The sequence below is a fragment of the Lacerta agilis genome, chromosome 9 (genome assembly GCF_009819535.1).
Source record: "Lacerta agilis isolate rLacAgi1 chromosome 9, rLacAgi1.pri, whole genome shotgun sequence".
Lineage (NCBI taxonomy): Eukaryota > Metazoa > Chordata > Lepidosauria > Squamata > Lacertidae > Lacerta > Lacerta agilis.
In genome coordinates this window covers 32,002,839-32,022,547 of record NC_046320.1, presented here as the reverse complement: position 1 = coordinate 32,022,547, position 19,709 = coordinate 32,002,839, and the positions used below count along the sequence as shown (strand labels likewise).

The 19,709-nt window shown below is 40.7% G+C and overlaps 1 protein-coding gene across 6 annotated transcripts in view; it reads right to left on the bottom strand.

Annotated features, from left to right (window-relative positions):
- Positions 1-19,709, bottom strand: part of MARCHF1 (membrane associated ring-CH-type finger 1) — a 122,080-nt gene that overhangs the window by 68,504 nt on the left and 33,867 nt on the right. For 2 of the 6 annotated variants that reach the window (XM_033159961.1, XM_033159962.1), the window contains exon 2: positions 3,030-3,169. The exons of 2 other annotated variants lie outside the window; for them this stretch is intronic. In XM_033159961.1, coding sequence (XP_033015852.1) covers positions 3,030-3,131 — 102 coding nt within the window. In that variant the 5' untranslated portion in view covers positions 3,132-3,169. Of the gene's footprint in view, positions 1-3,029; positions 3,170-19,534; positions 19,624-19,709 lie in introns of those variants that run through there. 2 more of the 6 variants (XM_033159960.1, XM_033159964.1) reach the window with 2 other exon arrangements.

The window sequence follows — 19,709 nt, the reverse complement described above, 5'->3', positions numbered from 1 at the left end:
CAGGCTGAAGCACTGTTATGCATTAAAGATGACACTCCTGTCAGGAGCTAGTCTTCCAGCTGCAGCTTCCAACCTGCACTATTGTTGCTAGCTTCTGAATTCCAACAAAATTATATTCTTTCCAGTAAAGTATCAAGTTCTAAAGTGCAACAGAATAGAGGCCACGGAAAATTCAGGTATCTGGGGAATGGGGGCTGCCGTCATATGCTCTTAAAAGCTCTAGAAAAATTGCCTACTTATCAACACAAGAACATGCTCTCTTACAGCTTCCAGACCATTTTGAAGTCAGCACCACACATAATTGGGCAGTGGCTAGACTTCATGTGTGAATTGTTTTCCCTATGGAAAGTGGACTGGAGGGTGGGGAGAAGGTGAGAAAGTACTAGCAGACTTCTTCCACAAACGACTCGCTATCCCTTTCCAAGTGCCCACTGGCAAAAATAATCTGCTCATCCTGACAAGTCTCCTGGAACAAATCTAAAGCATTTGCCTCTGCTGTCTTCCACAACTCAGCCCAGCTTGCCACATTATCATTCGCCTTAGTAAAGAAACCTGATTTCAAACAATTATTCACTTCTCTTCTGTTTTGATGTCAGGTCCATGTTTCAACAACGGAAGGGGCTGTTCCTTTCTTTCCCATTCCCTGTTCCAATGTTTCTTCTTGACAGCTCTTTAGTAATGCTTGACTGGATAGGCCTGCCTCATGTAAAACACCGAAAATGTTAAGCATTCCTGAAGAAAAGAAAAGTGTGAAAACTGACATGCCATTTGTTTTGAGCAATGCAGCAATTCTCTATCACTTTAATACAAGAGCTTGGGTAAGAATTTCACTCAGAATAATTGGTTCTGATCACAAAATAAATGTCCTAGACAAAATATTGAGAAGGCAGCTGAGTAAGTAGGTGCAATATGTTGAAAATGGGATGTACCTCGGGCACATGCTACATTGTAAATGACTACGAATTACTCTGCTTATTGCATGACTTAAAATGTCCATTTATAAAGTATTGCTTTCATGCAGTAAGCAACCAATATTAAAGAAATGGTAGCAACTTTTGGAGGGAGTGTAAGTACAACAGACAGACAGGTAAATAAAATGAAGAAAAATAATAGCATGCTAACAGGTCTAGAATTGTGGTCTGTTCATACAATACAAACCTGCACAGTGCTACTAATGCCCTTATATTATTACAATGGATGTGGCAGAGCATTGCTCTGGATGCACACCAACAACTTGTGGCTCAAGACACAGCACTGCAGAATGTCAACACTTTTCCTCAAAGCCTCTGTCTTCATCCACTAAGCTTACTGTGTTAAGGATTTAAAGAAGAAGAAGAAGAAGAAGAAGAAGAAGAACAAGAAGAAACTGGCAAAGAGAGTGCATAAAACAATCCAGTAAACAAAGTTGTCACAGCTGGGCAAGTATGCAATGCAACATTCTCTTCCCTTTTATTCTGACATATCTGCCTTTTGACAATCATGTCGCTAGGCAGTTGGCAAAACATCTTCAGGCCTCAATCACGAGCAATTTGGTCATTCAAACTCTTATTCAGGAAGCTGCATCTCTCCAAAGTCTGGCTGCACCCCTGTGCAAAATATTTAAATACTAGTGACTTCAGAGAAATTCAGAGTTGCACCTAGCACTAGTATGGATCTACACAGTTTCTTTAATAAAAAAAAAACTGGGCATCACTTTCACACACAGTAGTTGTACTGGGATATTTATAAAATATCATAAGAGTGATTTAGAGCTGGTAATGAACCTCCTAATGGCAGATTGCATGAAATTGCATTCAAATTGAAACTTAAAACCGCTCCTACTCCCAACACAGTACGAATGGCAGCTAAGAGCTGGGGGAAATTACCACCCCTCAAGCAAATAATCTTCAGCATGAACAATAGGCAACATATCATTTTCAGACAAAAACAGATTGCACTGATTATGTCTTTGGAACAACTATTCAGAGCAGTAAAATATGGGTTGCATTAATTCAGCCTCTTACATTTGTTCAAGATATATAAATATATATTTACTCAGAGTATACATATTGATGTTGATGAACATGCCCAAATTAGGGCCATTGAATTCAAATGGTCTACTCTAAATAAAACTTAGTTAAATATCACTCACAGAAAGTACAATGGAATGTAACTTTTCCAATACAGCGGTACCTTGGTTGTCGAATAGCTTGGCTCCCAAACAAATTGGCTCCCAAACGCCGCAAACCCGGAATTGAGTGTTCCGGTTTTCAAACGGCTTTTGGAAGCCAAATGTCTGATGCGGCTTCCGCAGCTTCCGATTGAGTGCAGGAAGCTCCTGCAGCCAATTGGAAGCCACGCCTTGGTTTTTCGAACCATTCTGGGAGTCGAACGGACTCCCGGAATGGATTAAGTTTGGCAACCAAGGTACCACTGATTATATTTTGGCTGTCAAAGCCTGTGATCAGCCACCCTATGGAATATATGAAAACAATATTCTAAAATACGTTTTCTCTTTCGTCCATGTCATAAGCAAGTTTACAAACCAAGTAAAGCAGCACTTTTAAATTGGGGCCCTCTGTTCACGTCATGCACTGACACCTATAAAAAAATAGCCAAACATATATGTTTGTAGGAGGGGGTCATTTTTACCTTAACAATATTCTTGAAGCTGCTGAAAAGGAAATTTTCTGTTTATAGATGTCAAAGCGTGCAGCTCCGTATTTACCTTGACAGAACAGCAATATTATTTCAACAGCCACCACATGCGAACCAAGAATTAAAAGGGGAGAGGTGGTTGGCAACAAAGCACAATATAGTTGGAATGAATGAATGAATGAATGAATGAATATATAGTTGGAAAGCTTGAAGAATGAACAGTCTGCATTCAAAGCAAAACAAAAAGAAGCAGGCAAAGCCAAAGTGGTTTCAAATAAAGTACAATAAGGCGCAAGCACTACTGTTTTGTTTTTTTTAAGTTATTTTAGCACCTTTCAAATATTTTTGGTATGGATTTGCACATGCCATCATGAAATAGAACTTTCACTCACCAAGGCAGAGATATGTGAAGCATCACCTGTGACCTCAGGGGTTCTTGTGCTGTTTGGGAGTCTGTGTGGATTACGAGCTATCGCTTGGCACCAGCCCAACATTTTCTCCTTCCACTTATCCCTTTTCAATTTCTGAAATTCTGAAAATAATTCACATTCCCTGAAACAGTGGTATTTTTAGTTTGTTGCATGTATGTCTCTGGGCATGCAATTATATATATATATGTGTGTGCGTGTGTTTGATCTGCCTATAAATAATAAAACTAAAATGATGGGGGCACGGTGGAGTGGGGGAATTGTGCACACAATATACATTACATGCATTAATGAATGCTTTCTTGGGGTTCAAAATGTCATGTACCACTAGCAGATCAAAGACCACACATGGATAAATATTACAATCTAATAACAAAACTTCTTCAATTGAAAATATATTTCACATTTTCCACAATCAACCCCATTGCATTCAAGTTATGTTGCTAAATTTTAAAATGTTCAGATAAAAAAAATCCCAGATCAACTGTCTTTAGGACTCCAGAATTATGAAACATGTCACCAATAGTGTACTTTACAGCTGTATTCTGGATCGTACCCTGTTAGAAATGGTACAACTCCAAGAGTAATATCTTCTGCTTTTTAAAAAAGGAAAAACCAAACAAACCAAAAGACATTGCATGTGATCCTAAACATGCATAATTGTTAAGATAGGCTCACTTGGAACAACCAAAGTTTCTTCCCAGTTAGGAGGAGAATGTACAATTGAAAATAATTCAAAATATTAGTTCATTTAATTACATCAGTTACATATCACATGTGCTGATTTTTTTAAAGCTTATTTCAGATGATGAGAACAAGTTATTACCTATTACCTAATACTTTAAAGTCTGAAAATGAATTGCTTTTCACTAAAACTGTACTAATGGGATACAAAAAGTCAGTACAAAGTAGTAAATAGGTGCAGTTGTGGATGTCACATATCTGTCTACTTTGTTATTCTTTTACTGAAAATCCCTATGCTGAGTATGATGAGTCTGATACTGAAAGAGCTTCCTGAGTAGTTAGCCTCACCAGCTTTGTTTTGACCTGAAATAGGCCAGGTGGGACTTGCAGTTACTCTCCTGCTCAGGTACAGTCCACTCCACAGTTATAACCACACACATTTCCACCATTTTGATTTAATGAACATTTCACTAATTCAAAATCAGCATTCATGAAGGTAACCTACCATGTACCTCCTAGTATGGAAAGCTGTGCTCTCTCATTGTTTTATACCGCATCTTGCTTAATTAACTTTCCAAGAGTAATTATCACCAAAACGTACACTCCATAATTTTTACTGGAATTCAAGCATGTAGCCACAATTTACTGTATGCTGAATAATAAAAGCAATGCTGATGACAATTAACACAAAACTTTTGATTTCAAATCAGATCCAGTACAGAGGTAGCAGTGCTATTACTAAAACAGAACTATCAGACATTCCAGGTCCAGATATGCACTGTGTACTATGCTATCTGACATTCACACCAAGCCTTCTGAAATGTGTAAGACTTCTAGAAGGACTTCAAGAGGCCCTTGAACAAAAGGATTCTATGAACTGGTATATTACACAGAAAATGCACAATGTCTTCATAGAAAATCCTTCATTGCAGAAGTACACATCACATTAAGTGATACTTGCCAAAACAGCTATTAACGAAATACGTATCAGGAGAAAATGATGATCAATATGAATACTATGGTATGACAATGAGGAAAAAATGACTGTAATTCAAAACAACCCCTTTGGGAGATTGCAATGTGGCTTTCATCAGACCAGTTCAACCCTCACCACCACTGCACCACTTCATAAGGCACTACAAGATTTCTGTAGCTTCCCAAACTTTCAGGGTTGGTTTGTTGGGTGGCTAGCAGTTTCTCTTAAAGGAATTCCACTTAGTTGTCCTCCAGGTTGCTGCCTATAATGACAACTCACCAAGTTTTTACACAGCGCATTAATCTGACATTCATTCTAGGTGAAGTGTTTGTCCTCTGCCAATTTCTGGAAAACAATTGGAAATGCTGTTCCAAAGCTGAAGGCTGCCCATAGACTGATTGGTCCCCCTTAACATATTCATGCAAAAAATCAGGCACCCTCTAGAGGCTAAGGAGTCATCATGCTTTGGAAAATATGCTGCCAATTCAACCTGTGAATATAAAATACTTGCATCCCTTGCATATTTCTGTTGTCATACTGCTCAGCCAGGGTCTCATCACAGATGAAAATCAGACAGCAGTGCTCAGGCATCATTATAACAACAGTAATATGCCATTGGGTTTGAGAGTTGGCCACTTTTGACAAAGTACAATAGAAAAGTATAACTAGTTGTACTTTCTTGCATACCTAAATGTGCATATTCTGATGCGGTGGGGGGAAATTTGCAATGCTGTAATTTTTAACTGTGTGAAACTCCCACAGAAATTAATATGATCTTACTTGAGCTAATATTCACATACACAAGATTTAAAATTACTGTTACCAACTGAGTCTAAGAACACCAGGCCAATAAATCCATACAGTCAATATCATATGTTCATATAGGCTCCCCAATTGCGTATATGGTTGTTCCTGGCTACAGCTGTGCTGGAATGTGGTGAGTGACACAAGCATTTTGTCCCTTGATTTGTCCCTGGAACTACACTTGGGTTCAAACCAGTATTTTAAATAACTCAAGGGAGACGTAAAATTTAAAGAAAATTAATACAAATTACAGTCTGATATATTAAAATTAGCATTTGTTTCATCTTACAAAAGGCAGCTCTCTTTTATTAATGCCATGTAATTTAAATGTCTCAACAATAAACGATTTGAGACACTTTTAAGTCAAAAGTTGAAGCTGTCCGATTCCTTAGTAAGACACACAAAGGGCATTAAACAACAGGAAATGACACACAAAGTATTTTCCCATACATATATTGAACAACTTATCCTCTTTCTTGGCAAGATTCCTAACAGCAACAGAATGAAGGAATTTTGTGAGTCATGAAACCATTAGCAAAGATGGACAAGGATGTCCAGGGATAGAATGATACTGTAGTGGGGGAAGTATCTGAGCTCCTATGTCCTAACAATACTCTATTTTATTTATATGAAAGTTTTTCAAAAACAAAACAAAACTCAAGCAGTGGACAAAACTATAAAGAATGCACAGCAATACATTAATATGCTTGTTTTAGCAGAGTGGCAGCAAGGGAAGTTCTTTCAATGATGACATATTCTCACATTAGGCTGCCCTGCAAAGCAGCCCAGCTGCTACTTTTCCGTCTAGGTGCAGTTTCCAAACCAGCCTTAAGGAAAGCACAACTCAGAGTACATTGCAAAAGTTAAAATGCAGCCATTTGCACCAGTTGCAATGGCTAACTGGGATGATGTGAACAATGAGCCTGTAGGTAAAAGATAATCTAAATAAATAAATGCAGCTATAACTGGATCTGGGTCCTGAGAGATGTGTGTGCTCTCCACCCACACATTGTCTCTCAGGGTAGTTATTCAGTATCATTGAAGGGCAAAGGAAGAATATGTGCCATAAAGAGAAATAGCCAAGGACTGCTAGACCTCTAAAGTTCTCATACACAGACATGTAGCTCATGCCCAACATCAGTACTTATCAACTTAGTGCAGTCTGTTACAGCTGGATTAGCAAAGAGGGCTGAAAAGGAAGGTCAACCGATCCAGGGACAATGGTTTCATGAAAAGGGGAAGGCAGCTGTATTCCCTAGTTTGTTTGTTTTTAATGCGCAACAATAACAATGGCCTACATTGTATGCTTTTTTTCAGTTGCTGGTCTTGCTATGGCTATCAGTGGTCATGTTTTTATCTTGCCAGATTGGATTGAAAGCCTACAAATGGCTACTTTCCTTGCGAATATGAAAGGAACATAGGACGCTGCCTTATAACAGTCAGACCATTGGTCCATCTAGCTCAGAAATGTCCACAGCCTTCCTGGGTTTCAGAAAGAAGCTTTTCCCAGGCACACCTGGAGAGGCCAACGAACGAATCTAGCACCTTCTGTGTGCAGAGAGTGTGGTCTGTCACTGTCACCACTAGGCCCTTTCCAATCTTGAGGAACAGCAATATGGTGAGCTTGGTAAACAAGAGGGAAATGGGACCACAGGGAAGGCATATCAAATAAACTGAAAGAGAATTGGACAAAAGGGTCTGCACCAAACAGTTGCAGTCTATACCCATTTTCTCAGTCTGCCACTCACGCACTAGCAGTACATGAGGGGAAGGGGGGAGCCACAGGGTTTGGTGAGGGGAGTAGGAGAAGAAACCAATCTGCCCACACACTCGAGAATCAGTGGGGCTATAACCATCACTCTTGTTTTAAGTGTGTGCTGACCAGTTTACCCTAACTTTTTAAAGAATGAGTGTTGCAGTGTATCCCCTCCCTAAAAGGAGTTTTCCTATTCAGGGTACCAGCCAGGCATAGCTTCCAAGCAGGACATTCCATTTTCTTCATTGTCTCACATTCATTTTTATTCTATTTTTGTTTTACAACTCTTGTTCTATAATACTGCTGCTTAGCATCCTCATTGGGCTGATCTTGTGGTTTGCCAACTCTGCAACCTTTTGGGTTCCCCCAATCTTGCTGATGTCTCCTCATTTTTCAGTGGCTCTATTTTGGCTATAATCCTGGTGTGTGGTATTAGTAATGGGTGACATCCCACTAAGTCATACAGAGTCTGCTCCTGAGTGTGACTAATATTGGGTATCACCAACTATTTCATCTTTGTTATCTCCACCCAATTAACATATGATGAAATCTCTGTAGCAACCGCATGATAGTATAGAAGCAAGTTTATCTATTCCTATAAATTCATATTATGTCAGGGCATAACTAGTCTCCACCTCCCACACACAAAAACACACTATTCTATTTTTAGAACTCATCTGTCACTAATTTCCCACTATATTACTTCAAGAGAAATTACCCCTTTGATCCCTGTTCTCTGTAGCAGTTTAGCTAATGCCACACAGCATATATTTATTCTAGTTCAGAGAATTACTAGGAAGTGAATGATCTAGAATCAAATACAAGTGCAGCTTTATTTCAGACAGCTTGACAGAAGTCCTATTTGTTTGACTTATAGGAGTCCAAAATAATTGGTTTGCATTAACATGTTAAATATTTGTTATTGAAACTTGTCATTAGTTAATTTAAAACAGCAGAGAACAAGACTTTTACAGAAACTTCCTCAAAGAACGGTGAAAAGTATTTGGAGAGAACTAAGCGGATGCCTGTCTTTTGTTTATTGCTTTGCACAATTAGATGGAAAGTAAAATCCAAAGTAAAAAAGCTGGAATACACTATTAACCTGGAATATACTATTAACAGGCTTTGGGGGAAATAGCTAAAAGTAAAATATCTTGGAATTACAATAATTACGAAATACGTTTCCCAACGATGCAAGAAAGAAAATGTTTATAAAATGATATATAAATGGTGTGATATATCCCGTAAGATACAACAAAAGTAATCAAACTGCAAAAGTAAAGGTAAAAGGACCCCTGACCGTTAGGTCCAGTCGCGGACGACTCTGGGGCGCTCATCTCGCTTTACTGGCCGAGAGACCACAGCATACAGCTTCTGGGTCATGTGGCCAGCATGAGTAAGCCGCTTTTGGCGAACCAGAGCAGCGCACAGAAATGCCGTTTACCTTCCCGGCAGAGCGGTACCTATGCCACGAATGCAGACACAGTGCATGTGGGTGGTACTGGAAGTTATGCGTTTAATTTCCGGGGAGGGGAAAGGTGGAAATCATTTAGGCAATGATAATTGGAGAGCTAGAGAAAAGGACAAAGAAGGATCATAAGGTGTAGCTAGGAAATCTCTTGAAATAGCATGGATGCTGACTGCCAAAAAGGAGGAAAACCCCCCTTTATATTAACAACTGCTGCAGGAAAAAAATGGTATATTGATGAACAGTCTGAACAGTCTGCAAGTATGAAGCATGGGCAAGTCATAGGAATAAAAGGACCCCTTTTAAAACCGAACGGGGTTAAACACATGGCGTAGGAGAAATATCTTAATGGACATCCTGTCAAAGTTAAAGTTTAAGGACTTAACCTAAGCTCCTTATATATTGCAGTATGTCTCATATGTTACTACCAAAGCAAAGGGGAGATTTCCCCCCACCCTAATACAGTACATGCATACATATTTAAACCTCCATAAAGCAGACCCACATGTACAATGAATAGAAGTTCATATACAGTACTGTGAAACCTAGAGTATTTTCACCCCTTTTTGTGAAGTTCTTAAAATTGACCTGCTTTTCACATCACGGTGCAACAGAGAGAGAGAGAGAGAGAGCAGAGCAAATGAGAGCCTGAGTGCTCCCAATAACAATTGTGTAATATTTTACACACAGCTGGTAAGAGCCTAGGCCGGAGAGCATTCCCAGAGAAAGAAGAGTAAGATAGCTGTCCCCATGGATCCTGATATTCGTACACACAGAAGACAGCATGATGCTCCTGCAAGGTCTGGGGGTGAAATTATGCTAAATCCCAGGCAGTACTGTTCCTCCAATTCTTGTATAAGAGCTTGCACAGTAAAACAAACAACAGGTATTACAAGATAATAACAAAATGGGAAAGTATAAACTTTGGGTAAAAACTGGCAGCAATAAAACACAGTAAATAAAAAGTCATGGAAAATAAAGGCGTGACATTAAAAAAAAAAAAGATGGGAACACAGAGCTGGGTCACTGTCAGCTCCCAGGGTAAGGACATTGCATACACAGAATGCTACCACTGAGGCAAGACCTAAGCCCTCTTCTCAGCCATCACCTGCCTCAATTTCTGATGGCAGGGCCCCGCAGAGGAGGACCTCAGACGATGGTCACAATTTACTCTGCATGGACAAGCTGGTGTGGAGGCAGGCAAGTATCCTGGTCTCGTGCTGTGCAGGGCTTTAAAGACAGAACTTTGAATTGCGCTTGGTTAAGGACCGGTTTATTATTGATGTGACATAATAAATTACAGAGATTCATTGCCCTTCTCACCTCATTAAGAATGCCTTCAGTTCTATTTACATCATGTTCTGCTTTAAGAAATCTGAACAGCATTCCCTTTACCCATTTTCAGAGTGTGGATGTAGTAAAAATGCTATTTTTATTTGAAAGGGGGGAGGGTTCAGCTTTCAACACTTATTTCAGTGGTTGTAATGACTGCTTCAGGTATTCTTTTCCGACAGCTGCTGTACTTGTGTCTTTCAACCCTCTGACCTTCTCAATTTATCCATTGTTTAGCGAGAAAACAATGGACAAAAATGTTAACAGCACACTAAACTGCAACACTAGAAGGTGCTGAGAGACCTATACATGATTGGGTCATTCCTAGCCAATTTTTCTATGGTTTGCTTCAGCGTGCTTTTAAATAGAAACTAAAGTCACAAGATCTTAATTATGTTCAAATTGTCCATACTATTTCCCCCCTCTAATTAAAGATCAATTTAAATAACAACTTGAAAACCTCGGCTATTATAATCTCATTAAGCTCTTTCCCCTTCTAATTCATTAAAGGGCCCATTTTCTCCTCTAATAATCCTTTTTCTTGCAGATGCTGCTAAAAAACATTCTCAACTACAATGTGTTGATAACAAGCTAACACAGTTACTCCCCTAGAAATGAACATTACATAGTTATAAGAATAGAGAAAATCCTTTATACTTTACTTACGCAATGGATACTAGTTATATAGTCGGTCACAGGTAATACCGCCCCTACCACAATAATCACCTGTAAGAGTTTAACTATAATCCATTTATCCCTGAAAAATTTAGACTCCACCACCTGCCATTTCATTTTGTGAACAATGATGGGATTTAAATGGTGAATCTCAAACTTCATGTGGCATAGCATATACATAAATGGCAGGTCTAAAAGAAGTTTTTAAAACACCATCTACATTTTAGATGGAATTTAGATATGGAAGGAACAGACCATACATGGAGTGTGATGGCATAAGTCTTTTCTCCTTTCAGTCTCATATGCTAGTTTGAGTGCAAAGATATACCTTTTATTATCTGTGAAACATTATAGCAGATAATGTGTTTAAGTTATACTGAGTCCTTGCCTTTTGAAATTTTCACATTATACATGAGCTTTCACACAGTGGAAAGCCAGTTCTGGAACTATAGTGGGATGTTTATGATTCTCCTTATTGGTAGAGGGCAAACATTTCTGCCCTGCCTTTTCAAACATTTCTTACAGGAAAATATAAAAATGCAACAAGATAGAAAAACAAATAGAGCAGCATTTTAAAAGCAACATGCTAAAAAAAAGAAAACCTAGGAAATGAACACATGAAATCACCAGCAGGGGGAGAAACACTAAATTAACAACCCCCCCCCCCAAAAAAAAGTTATTTGCCTGGTCCAAAAGTGACATCAAGGCGAGCCTCCCTGGGGAAGAGTATTGCCACAGTCAGAGCACAATCACAGAAAAGGCCTTTTCAATAGGAACTTCTGAATGCACATCCAACAACAGTATCACATGAAAGAGAGGGCAGGGCCACACCTGCCAGCTCCACTCTCCCATCCCCAGCAGCCCTGCTCCCTGCCACCCACACTTAGAGGTTGCAGTAAGGGTCTACATGCTTTCCTGGCTTTCCTCCGTCAGACTTTCACTGCAAGCGTATGGAGCCGGGTATGTGGAAGACTGCAGATTCAGCGGAAGACTGCAGATACAGCCCTCCCTCCCATGTTGTCAATCATGTGTGTGATAAGAAGATTCAAATAGAGCTATGATGCTGTTAACACTGATTGTGTGGGTGGGATGGCAGTTGAGAGGATTAAGTAGAAAGTTCAGATCCTGCCCCCCCCCCCCGCAAAAACACATTTTTTGGGGGGAAACTTACAAATGTGAAAATTGTTTCATACTCTCAATTATCGGCATTTGACCCAGAGAAGTGTCTCATAATCCCACAGTCCCGCCAAGTTGTCCCATCACACGTGGTTCTGCATATTATAGAAGTCCTAAGGACTTCAGCTAACAATTACATGAAACAACGTGGGAGGAATTAAACATTGTGTTATTAGGATCAGTTCCGTCAGTGTGAGCATATTTCTGCCTTCTAGACAGAACAATCTTCTCTCTCCTTCCCCATGCACTGTTCTGGGGGCTATCTCAAATCCCCACTTCAGCCCAATTTGGGGAAAGCACAAAGCATGTTTTGGGGAAGGAGATGGGGAAAACAATGGTTGTACTATTGGGACTCCTTGTGGTGGCTCCAACTCTTAGTCAGCCTGATCCTCAAGGAATGTTCTTCATAATCAAGTCCCTGCAACTTCAACTGCGGAATTCCAAGTGGCTTTACTTTTCCATCTAGATATGAGGCCCATAATTAATTAGCTAAGGTCAAAGAAGGCTATAAACTGGTACAACACATAAATAAAAACATCCTTGTTTTTTTGGTAGTGACAGAGTCCAGTCCCAATACTTTTAGTTGAAACCTAAAATACATCACTGTGCTAGACCAGGCATGTCCAACATGTAGATCGTGATCTATGATAGATCACTGGATGTCTGTGGTAGATCACTGGTAGATCATTGGTTTCCCCAAAGAAGCTGAACAACTGTGACTCCCCTAAAAAAGCTCAACATTTTATTTTACCTCCTCCCTGAAAAAACAAAACAACTTTGACCCGAACCCCCCCCCAAATCGGCCTTCCTCCTTCCTAAAAAAAGCTCAACAACCTTGACCTGAACCTCAAAAAAGGGGGTAGATCACTGCCAGTTTTTAACTCTGTAAGTAGATCGCAGTCTCTTGGGAGTTGGCCACCCCTCTGCTAGACAAACCGTACAGTATGCAATGCTTATTTGCAAACAAGTGTTTAAATATTTAAACCAGGATTTTGAAGTGTTTATGCTGCTTGCTGGTTGTTGGCCCTCTACTTAACGAGAAAAAATTTGAACACAATTTCTATCATAAAGCAATTTGCATATGTTTATAAGAAGAGCCCTTGAATTGCAAGCACCTGACTTAGGAGAGAGACTAATCCCAGGTGACCAATATTCGGTATGACTCTCATGACCTGAAGAATACTTCACACACACCCATATTCATCCTATGAGCCGATTATCATGTCTCCTTGCTTGTATGAATTAACATACCTGGGTTCCTCAGTCAAATGTGAAACATTAGCCAATGTCACTGAAAGACAAACTGCTGGCTAAGATATTTTCCTCACTTTTCAACTCTTAATCATTCAAGAGTGCCAGTGTGGTGTAGTGGTTAAGAGAGGTAGACTTGTAATCTGGTGAACCGGGTTCATGTCCCCGCTCCTCCACATGCAGCTGCTGGGTGACCTTGGGCTAGTCACACTTCTTTGAAGTCTCTCAGCCCACTCACCTCACAGAGTGTTTGTTGTGGGGGAGGAAGGGAAAGGAGAATGTTGAGACTCCTTTGGGTAGTGATGAAGCGGGATATCAAATCCAAACTCCTCTTCTTCAAACACAGAGGTTAATATATATATATATACAGAAGGAATAGTACTACCTTCAAAATAGGCAGCCATCCCAAACAACAACTCTAATGGATTTGAATGCTCCTGTCATGGGGAGAAGTGCCTCTCAACACCTCCTCACTCTGAGTTTTTGGGGCAAGTGACTGGAAGGGTTACCTGCCTTTGCTGGGCCCAATGAGTGTTTGAGAGACATGGGAATAAGCAGTAGGGGAATTCCTGGATACCAATTTGGTGTGGACAGAGTTAGCTGCTCCTGAAGAAGGTTGCACCCAGACCAAGACTTGTGGCAGGACTTTGATTTGGAATATGGGGCCAGGGGATGAAGTGGATTGGTTCAGGGGCAGCAAGAAGAAAAACGTTGAGAGAATTCCCTGTGCGCCACTGAGAAAGTAGCTACAGTGACCACTTTGGGACTAGAGTACGAGTCTGAAGTCTCCGATCCACAACCAAACGGCAGACCAAAGAGAAATTGAAGGGCTCCAAAAAGAGTGAACCTATGGTTTGAAACCAAATTAGCTGTTGACAAACTTGGACTGAGAATTGTTGTAGCCCATCCAAGTCCCATTGCTGAGCAAGCAGTGACTAACCAAGTCTCCAATAAACACTTGCTGAGAGCAGAATTCACATATGAAGTCCAACAGTCCAGAGGTCAGGCAAATCCAAATGATTGCAGAGTCAAGGGTCTAGTCCAGACATCAGGGAATCCAGATAGTCACAGAGCCAAGGGCCCAGGCCAGAGTTAAGGATCCCGCAGGAAGCAGCAAGGTAGGGCAGAAACAGGTGTTGTTACCAGCATCTGACTGCGCTGAGAGCTCTGTTTAATAAGGCCAGAGCCAGCTGGTTCTCATCAGTGCCTTCTCCTCTGTGAAGGCTGATCAGCTGCAGATGGAACGTCAATCTGCCTTCTTCCCCTTCAGGTGTTTCAGCAGGTGAAGTTGACTCCTGGCCTTTGACAAGAAATTTGTGAAACCATCCAGAGCAGTGGAAGAGGAGCTAATGGAGTGTGCAGACGAGCAGGCAGACTCCTAGCTACTCTAAGCCAGAGTGAGGAGACATGATTTTTACACACACACCCCTAGGCTTTGGCGGGGGCCAACCTGCCCCACCCTTTGGTATACTCCTGATCCGTGCCATAGGAGGCACTGGTGGGCGCACTGCTGCCAGCAGATGGCACACTGCAATAATCTGATCTAGACAGGAAAGACTTGAGTTCAAATCCCCACTCAGCCGCAAAGCTGAGTAACCTTAGACTGACTTTATTTCTCATCAGAGTGCATCTCCTGAGAACAAAGGGAGAGCAGTACCGAGAAACTCACTTCTACAGGAATTCTGCACATGCCCCAAGATGTTGTGTGCATTTTGGCTATGCTGGGAGAAAGGAGAGTTCTAATGTGGTAAACAGACAGCAAGCCTCCCCAACATGGTGAAGCCGCTGCTGACAGCAGTAGGTGCCCAGACACAAACAGGAATTGATTGAATTTGCCTAATTAAATCCGCAGAGTCCAGTATATATATAACTCAAAGATACCTTAAATCCAGCCATTAATCATCCCTGTGAGTAAATGGATTCCTTCCGGAAAATTTATCCTGCTTTGATTAAAACAAGTCATTCATTATTATTAGTAGTAGTAGTAGTATTACTATGCTTCCCTTGAGAATTCTAATCATGGACTGAAATCTAAACATTTCAGCATGGACAGTCATTCATACCCCCAAGTTGTTCAGCTTTTGAAACCCCGCCAGAAGACTGCTTCACACTGCTCTTTTTCATACCCTCCAACTCCTTTAATGCTTTGATTAGATCTTTTCATTGGTTCCTATACCCTTGATCTTTGAGCAGGTTCATTACATTTCTATTTCAGATTAGTAAGGCATCCTTTTTCAAGAGGTACTAGCTGTCATCTCCCAAGAGGGAAGAAGTTGTTGTTGTTTTACCCTCTTTCTATTTTTAACAAGGAGGGTTCAAGGAACCCAAGGGAATACAAGATACAGAAGGCCCATGTTTGGGGTCAGCAGTCCCTTCAGGACCACTACTTTGACAGGCAGAATGATTATCTTAAAACTGTCAGACCTCTATATCCCAGTTGTGATTGTGCACCGGCACACAAGCAGATCTGCTAACAGGGTAACAAGGTATGCTGCCCTGAGAGTAATAAGACAAAGGATAAAAATGTATTTAATATCCCGGTTTATTTTTTTGCAAAAACTCATATTTATCCTCACCCTTTTTGTTGCAGAACTAGACCATCTAGACATTTTATTAACACAAAAGGGAAAAAGTCCCAAGGATTAGAATCAGGAAATAGAACCTTTCATGCAAGATTAACTATCCTAAAGCTTTCCTGAGGACATAATTTATTTAGTTCTCCAGCTAATGTTGCAACAGATATTTGGATGCCTTACTTGTTGTTCCAAGGTCAAAAAGGTAAGTTACTTCTGAGTATATATGCATACAATTGTGCACATGGCTCAGATTAAATAATATCCTTTAAGACAGGGCTGCTGAAACAGTATTGGGTGGCAGTACCTTAAGCAATCTGGAAAGAGCAGCTAATAGCAATTTTATCTGAAGGACAGATGTGAAATTTGTTTCAACAGGTGATGATAGAAGACTTTAAACATTCTGCATGTTTGGAAGGTACAGTGGTACCTTGGTTTACAGACACCTTGGGTTACAAACACCTCAGGTTACAGACTCCGCTAACCCGGACGTAGTACCTCAGGATGAGAACGGAAATCGTGCGGCGGCAGCAGGAGGCCCCATTAGCTAAAGTGGTACCTCAGGTTAAGAATGGTTTCAGGTTAAGAACGGACCTCTGGAACGAATTAAATTCGTAACCAGAGGTAACACTGTATTGTTCCCTTAGGACACTGTAGGTCCCCTCCTTCTTAACTACAGTATGTTTAAGGGAGCTGTCACCACCCAAAAGCTACAGAGCCACAAGTGAAGAGCAACAAGAAATTCAAACTGCTTTCAAGACTTGGCTGCTCTCATTGATGTTTTATATTATTTTGTGGTATTAGAAACAAAGGTTTAAGTTATCATCTTCCAAGTGCCTCAGCTTTAACTATGGTTAATGTTAACAATGGTTTGGTGTAATGTGTAAACCACCCTTGTTTATTTGTTCTTGCAATGAAAGCTCTCTAGCTGTTCCAGGAAATCATTTCCTTTACCTTGAAATCATATCTGCCATGCATACAAAGGTAGGTCTTTTAGATCTGGAACCCTTTTCACAAGGGCCTGTGAAAGGGGTTTTGGGTTCCAGATGTTTTGGACTTGAACTCTCATTAGCTTTAGGCAGCAGAATTGTACTTCAAAACATTTGGAGAAACATCTGCAAGGCACAGGTTGGTGAAGACTGCGCTACACCATGTATAATTTATAACCTGCTATCATATCCACCTTGCTCATTCGTCCCTTGTGTAACTTTTCACAAATGAAAGATAAGGAACAAAACCTGTCTTCTGGCATAGGCAAACTCCAGCCCTCCAGATGTTTGGGACTACAATTCCCATCTTCCCTAGATAACAGGACCATTGGTCAGGGATGATGGGAATTGTAGTCCCAAACATCTGGAGGGCTGGAGTTTGCCTATGCCTGGTCTATACCATTTCAAAATGTAAGTTGGAGAGGGGTGTTACACTGAATGCTACTCCATATTTGAGAGAAAAAAACAAAACAAAAACCCTGCATCCTGAATTGGCACAATGCAGAAGAGGTGACTTATCCAATCGATATAACTAAGCAAGTACTGAAAGTGGCCTGTTTTCAACAGATGCAGCTTGGACTCTGAGAAAATTTGGCAGATTTTCAGAAACATGTAAATAGTGCAAGCTGAAAATTGATCAGTGTGGACATGTTGGTTGCACTCTTCAATCAACCATAAGCCATAATTAGTTAGGAAGCTTGCTGCAGTTTTTAGTCCTGCCTTAGCTACATGCAGTATTTATTTAAGCAAATAACAATCTTATTTTGACACTACCTGAGCTATAATGAGGCCTGCTTTTCTGTTTAAATTATTATGGTATTATTTGTGCAATTTATATAGAATAGATGACACTAGGGTTTCGGTACCTAAGTCCACTCACCTTTCGCGATGGGTGGTATTGCGGCCAGGCATCCATTTCCCTGCAGCGATCCAGTGTGGGGGCAGGGAATTGATGCCCCTCTTGTGCTGACCCCGGTCATGTCACTGATTCTGGGTGGGTCCCAATCAGTGCCGTCAAAGGGTGTGGCCGCGGGAAATTTAACCGCAGCGCAGCCGGGAGGGCTCTCCTCTCTTGCCCTTTTGCCGGATCTCCCAAGCCACCCACCCTCTTTTTATGCTTGGCTATGACACGACCATGCTGTGGACAAATGTCGGCCACCATATTGTTGGGGCCAGGTAGGAATTTTTTCCACTTGGCAAATTGGCACCAGCCATTTGGTTTTCACCTACCTTATAGCAATCGTCACAACTTTGAGAGATTAGGCATTGGGTAAGCCTTTGTTTAGGTCCATATAGTTAAAGCTATGATTTTCCCAGTAGTAATGTATGGAAGTGAGAGCTGGACCATAAAGAAGACTGATTGCTGAAGAATTGATGCTTTTGAATTATGGTGCTGGAGGAGACTCTTGAGAGTCCCATGGACTGCAAAAAGATCAAACTTATCCATCCTTAAAGAAATCAGCCCTGAGTGCTCACTGGAAGGACAGATCTTGAAGTTGAGGCTCCAGTACTTTGGCCACCTCCTGAGAAGAGAAGACTCCCTAGAAAAGACCCTGATGTTGGGAAAGATGGAGGGCACAAGGAGAAGGGGACGACAGAAGATGAGATGGTTGGACAGTGTTCTCGAAGCTACTAACATGAGTTTGGCCAAACTGAGAGAGGCAGTGAAAGATAGGTGTGCCTGGCGTGCTCTGGTCCATGGGGTCACGAAGAGTTGGACACGACTGAACGACTGAACAACAACAACAAGCCTTGTTTGGATGGAGGGGAGGTTGTAGCCTCTGCCTGCCCCTCCTCATCCTGTTAAAGGGATCTGGGCATGTAGATCCTGTCCAAAGCCCGGACATGGGCTGGGGCCATGCCATGACCACAATGTGGACCCCTTGGGGTGCCCCTATTTGATGTAAGTCATAGGGCTCCTCCTACTGGTGGTTTACCCTTAGGTGGACTCCCTGCAGACGGGCAGGAGTCGAGATATAGATTGGCTTCACCTAATGCCTAAGCCAAACCGCTCACATCTATAACCAATAAAGTTGTGACTTTTTGATCGCAATAAACCTAATATGTGTGTCTGTGTGTTCATTAATTACTAGGGAACTGTGGGTCATGGGGCCTTGGCACGCAAGTGATAATTTCTGAAAACCTGGAAGACATTAAAAATGATCTCATATTGCTCAAATATCATATCCTGCCTAATTAGGAAATTCTATCTTACTGAGCCTCAGCATTCACTCACTCAGTAATAAAATCTGCTGTCCAATGAATTTAAAAGGCATGTATGTCAAAGGTATTTAGGTTTCACACCTAGGAGAGTATAGGTGATTTTAGGGGAAAAAAGTTTTTATAAAATGCTGTAGCTATCACCATTTCAATCATATCCTACAAATTATCCCCAAATCACCCACATCATCTTTAAGAATAAAGTGTAGAAAGAATGCTCTGAGTTTAAGCAGGAAAAGGATATACCATCTTCTTCCTTTTCATAACGTTCTGTTTAGGATTCAAGATTCACGGGGTGATATCTGATATATAGGTAACGAACATGTCTGCTGATTTCAATGAGTCTACACAAAGCAAACACTGGTTATCAATCCATTATTGCTAGACTCTTGGGCAGAAAACCCCTTCCTGAACTCAGGATAGGATTTATTAAGCAGAAAAGTTTAGAACATTATTTAAGAGCAATATCTACATTATTTTATAAAAGGAATAAAAATATTACAACTTAGTAGGTATCATTACTAAACTAAAAGATAATATATATGTGTTTATTTATGTTACCTATCTTGAGTCATGAGATACAACAATATGAATTGAGAGAACAGAGCATAAATAAATCTACCAAGGCAATAACTATCCTTCTGCAATTTCCTCCTTGGAACAAAAACCAACCCTATTTCCAAACAAGCACTCTTGTAGCACTAATCACAGATGACTCACAGTCTCATCTGGTTTTGCAC